Raw genomic sequence first — 5,084 nt, forward strand, 5'->3', positions numbered from 1 at the left:
GGCGTCAGCCTCGGGATCGCCCTCTGTGTCGGCTCCTGAATCCTCCTCGTACGTACCGCCTCTTTGCGCCCGCTGGCGCAACTCGCGGGCCAGTCGCGCTTGTTAATGTTATTTTTTTAAATTAAAGGAACCGGCGTCACGCATATCATATTAAGAACAACAAGTATAGTGCCAACAAATATGACATAAGTAAACACCGATTACAAGTCTCTCGTATTGATGTAACGAAACAAATATGTAAGTACTATTCTTTAAGACAACCAAATAAATCGTCGACTGTAATCAAAAATTGTTCTTTTTATTCAAACATTTCTTTGCTATGATCATCATGCCATGTTCCTGCATAGAAAAATTGTAATATACGTCAAAATTTTGTAAAGTATTAACTAAACAAGAAAAGAACATTAATGAAATGGTGTGCACATACTTTGGATTCTGAGGACAATTGTTTTCGAAATGACCTTTTTCTCTGCATCCGCATAGACGTACAGGAGGTTTCTCATCAAAACTTTTGGGTCTACCGTCTGTAGTCACGCCAGGTTCCTTACCACGGCCTTTGTTATTCTGCCCTTTCGGTGCTCCTTTCGTATTGATTTTTTCTGGATCACCAACAAAAACATGATTTTGATTCGGCACAAAAGCATCATCATGTGCAACTCTATGCTGTCTCACATAATCTTCCTCCTCAACATCCTTATTTGCTATCACATCCTCCAGAGCAGCCTTCAGTTTATCAAATAGAAATGTTTTATGACATGCCGCATGATTTGCTTTCGCAAACAAAATAGTCAACACACTGTACTTAGTTCTCTCCTCAGTACCTGCCCATCCCCATGCGAAGAGATCGCTAGTGCGTTTCACGGGCAGTCCACCTCTAGCATTCTTGTTGAATCTTCGCAGCACTAAGCACCTAGGTAAGTCATGCACGTTCAACCTGGCTAAAACATAAAGAACATGCTTGCATGGAAGACCTTTATGTTTCATACTATCACAACATCACTTTACTGTTTCTTCCGAATTACTAGGTGTATAGTCCACTTTGAATCTCAGTTGCCTGTTATTTTTCCATGCCACTATGAATCTCCTACTGACAGCTCCACTCAGTCTATCTATGATCTCAAGATCCGCTGCCTTCTTCATTTCTTTCTGCAAGAGGTAAAAGTTCACCGCAGTGAAGTCACGGGCAGCGGCTTTTTCAATGCATTTGAACTCGTCGAGTATTGGTACAGGGAGTGTCTGTGTGGACATGCAGTCGTCGTGTGACTCGTTCTCACAGAGCTGAACAATGCAGTTCTCATAATGCACAACCATATCAACAATTGTCATGCCAGAGTCAAGATGCATATGAAGGCAAGAGTTCAGACTCTCGCTCCTCTGGTTACTCCGCATACCAAGGAAGAACCCATTGGTGAGATATGACGCAGCCCAAAGCCTTTTCTTCTGGTACATCCTACGCAACCATGTTTCAGTTTTCTCCGACTCCCATTTAGCTCTAAAAGCTGCCCATCTCGCCTCAAACTCATCATGTGTAGTGGCATAATAAATAAGAGACCTGAACTCCTTAAGGGACTTTTGGTGGAGGTGTTTCTGCATGTTTTTCTAAATATGCCACGAACAAAGTCGATGCCACACGTCGGTAAGGACCTTCCTGACGGCCCTTATCATGGTTGCGTCTCCGTCAGTAATTACAGACCTCGGCTTCTTCTGACAATGAGCTCTTAAGAAGGTATGCAACACCCAAACGTATGTATCCTCCGTCTCATCTGACACAACTGCACAACCGAACACAGTGGTGCAACGATGATTGTTTAGACCAACAAAAGGTATGAATGGCATTCCGTACCTATTCATCTTGTAAGTGCTGTCGAAGACGATTACATCACCAAAGTCAAGGTAATCCCGACGTGACTGAGAATCACACCAGAACATGTTCTTCAGCTTTCCTTCTGCGTCAACAGTGTGCTCAAAGAAAAAGTCTGGATCCCTTGTATTTCTCGTCATCATGATACCAATCGCAGTGTCTGCATCACCCTTCGCTAGCAACTTCATTTTCTCCCTATAACACATGTTATAAAGCATCCTCCTCCCGAAACCAGCCAGTACATATGATCCATACCTACTAACGAAGTTGTCATAAATCCAATGTTTTTTTAGCCCAGCACCTGGCATTGCTAAGATCTCGAGCTTCTGGTATTCCTTTATCTGATTATGAGATTGAAGATATATAACTTCATCTGGTCTAGCAAGAGTGTGACTATGATCATCGATGAAACTGCTGACATACCAAATGGAGCGCTCTCTGTCAACCTTCACAGTTAGATAGGCCTCGCAATAGCACCGAGTCTTCGCTCTCAGCCTGCGCTTCTTCCCTTCCATGGTACAAAACTTGGTCTGTCGTTTCCCAGACCTTGAACAGAGAAACCTCCTCAACCGCCTACGTGCGTCGATACCCTTACTATATTTCAAGTTGTCCTTCCTAATGCTGAAGCCACGCTTTTTTCGCATAGTCGTTATAGAAATCATATGCCTCCTCGTCTGTCCTGAACGTCGTGGACATCATCGTCCAATGCCTGTCCAGTGATTCTTGCTGGTATTCATCGTACCCAGTATCAAAATTGCACTCATCACCATCGGCATCATCATCGTTTTCGCAAGCGTCACCATCCTCTTTCTGAAAAAAATACAAACAACCGTATATGTCAGTAAATAGTTGTATAAGGACTATCATATGTATTCACTTTCCACTACTTACTTTGCTCGAGCTGTCATTATAAGATGCATCGATATCGTTTTCGTCATTGGCATCATCAAAAAAATTCCACTGATAGTACCCTTCCACTTCCATCTGCGCAAATTGTAAATATGATATGTAAGACTTGATGCATATTTAATTTCACTTTAAAATAACCTACATAAATCTAAACCTACATGGCTTCCGCTTTCAGCATATGAATCATCTACAGCCATATCCCCATTGTCATCATCCCCTCCTATCTGTGCACAGTCAGACATGTTATTGTCATCGCGGATGCTTGTATTTAATATGGTTGAGAACATGCAGACCACTTACATTGCCACTGTAAGACTCATCCAAACTCATATTTTCGCCATCATGTTCGCCTTCATCCAATGACAATGATCCGTCGTCGCTACCGCCATCATCACCGTCATATCATATTTCAGCCTCAATCTATACAGGTTCATATATAATCAAATATACATTCAAACATCAGGTAACATCTTCTCAATTAAAATCCGTTCTTAAATTACTATGCCAGCGCCTCGCGTACCTCGCTGCCTTCGTCAGACATGAGGCGGTTGTCGCCGGATACGAACTGCCGGCGGCGGAGGCGTCTGCCCGACTAAGGCGGTTGTCGGCGTAGCGCACAACGCGTACGTTTTTTTCGTCGGCCAGGTACTGCCGGAGATGGCGGTGGCGGCGGCGGCGCGAGAGGAGGCGGGTGAGGCGTCTTGAAGATAGGGTTCACCGATCGTTTTTTTAATCACTCGGGCGTACGCAGCGGGCGCGGGCGGCCGTGCATGCAGACATGGGCGCCTACGGGCGGCTGTGCATGCGGACGTGGGCGCGTACGGGTGGGCATACGCGACACCGCCGTACGGCGACGCAGACGCGTCTACGGCGGGCGGGTATTATTATACGGCGTGTGAAAATGACCGCCCTACCCTTTATACGTCTTGGGGGGAGGGGAGTGTTGTACCGAAGACCACCTTAAATAAGGATAACATCACTTAGATGTGTAATAGCTCTATATATAAGCCATAGAGGGACATTTTATGAAAATACGAAGAAAAAATTATGCCATTGTCCATGATCTGCCTCATTTATTACAAAGAGTTTCCGAGATAATTCGATAATGAAACCGTACACTACTATCCGGAAAAAGAAAACGTACACTGCTACTCTACTTGGCAGACGTGTTAGAGCCAAACCGAGCCTGAAGCTTCTTGGCAAACACCACGGCACTGTCGGCGTCCGGCACCACCTCCCTCGCCATCTCGGTTCCCGCGAACCGCTCCGCCCACGCGGCCAGGAGCGGGGTCTTGCCCACGTCAAAGAACGTCACCCCAAACATCTTGCGTATCGCCTCGAGCCAGAACAGGTTGCATCCGACGGCGAGGTCGAGGTACCCGACGGAGTCGCCGGCGAAGAAAGGCTTCCCTTTTGAGCACTGGGCGAAGGCCTCTTCCAGGTTCGCTAACCCCACAAGCGCCTCCTTGGCCTTCTCCGCTCTTGCTTCCTCCGTCGCCGCTTTCATGATGCCGATGTAAGCAGGGAACAGCTGCAAAAGAGACGCCACCACGACATTGGCACCCGCGGTTGTTGAGAAGCTCTTCTTGTACCACGGCTCTGGTGCTTGGAATGGAAATAACAAACACAGTGCATACCTTGTCGTCGACATAGGCGGCCCAAAAGCGAGCGACTGCGCGCTCGTGCGGGTCGGCGGGGAGGATGGAGGCGCCCTTGCCGCTCCACACCTCGTCGGCGTACTGCACGATGACGAGCGACTCGCAGATGGGCTTGCCGCCGTGGATGAGCACCGGCACCTTCTTGTTCACCGGGTTGGACCTGAGGAGGAGCTCGCTCTTGTTGAAGAGGTCCTGCTCGATGTACTCATAGCTCACGCCCTTCATGTGCAGTGCCATTCGCACACGGACCACGAATGGGCTCACCACCATGCCGAGCAGCTTGATGTCTCCTTCTCCTGCCATTGTTTTCCCTTCTCTCTCTCTGCTCCTTGCTCTCTCAGTGATGTGGAGTTTCTGACTTGCTGACAGAATAGCCTCTCGTTGAGGCGCTTTTGTAGCCTCACCCAACCTACTCGCTTAGTCTGATTGTGTCATAGAGTACGCCTATTTTTAATAGAGATCGTTGGAATGCTTCAGCCATGGAAAGAACGTATGCGCATCATCAGTGACCTCAGCACGCAGCATCGAACCAGATTATAATACTAGCATCATCAGTGCTTGCTTGCTTCGTGTTGTCAATCAGTCAATGACTCGATGACAGTGTTTGCTTGCTTCCTAATATTTCTCGGGCAAAACATTTGGTGCTGGAGATCAGA

General features: G+C 47.0%; 1 protein-coding gene across 1 annotated transcript; it reads right to left on the reverse strand.

Annotated features, from left to right (window-relative positions):
• Nucleotides 1-3,802: 3,802 nt before the first annotated feature.
• LOC125554012 (probable glutathione S-transferase GSTU6) lies at nt 3,803-4,810 on the reverse strand. The gene is made up of 2 exons (XM_048717641.1): nt 4,408-4,810; nt 3,803-4,301 (listed from the first exon to the last, which is right to left on the reverse strand). Exons 1-2 carry the CDS (start codon nt 4,729-4,731, stop codon nt 3,924-3,926), a joined length of 702 nt encoding a protein of 233 aa, XP_048573598.1. The 5' UTR covers nt 4,732-4,810; the 3' UTR covers nt 3,803-3,923.
• Between the last annotated feature and the right edge of the window lie 274 nt (nt 4,811-5,084).

Source organism: Triticum urartu, chromosome 4, assembly GCF_003073215.2.
Source record: "Triticum urartu cultivar G1812 chromosome 4, Tu2.1, whole genome shotgun sequence".
NCBI classification, from domain to species: domain Eukaryota; kingdom Viridiplantae; phylum Streptophyta; class Magnoliopsida; order Poales; family Poaceae; genus Triticum; species Triticum urartu.

What these genes read in the sequence shown, in the direction of transcription:
- LOC125554012 (XM_048717641.1), bottom strand. Translation starts at nt 4,731, where the DNA reads ATGGCAGGAGAAGGAGACATCAAGCTGCTCGGCATGGTGGTGAGCCCA. An exon ending in CCGCCTATGTCGACGACAAG is followed by an intron (nt 4,302 to 4,407) that starts GTATGCACTGTG and finishes TCTCTTTTGCAG; the next exon opens with CTGTTCCCTGCTTACATCGG.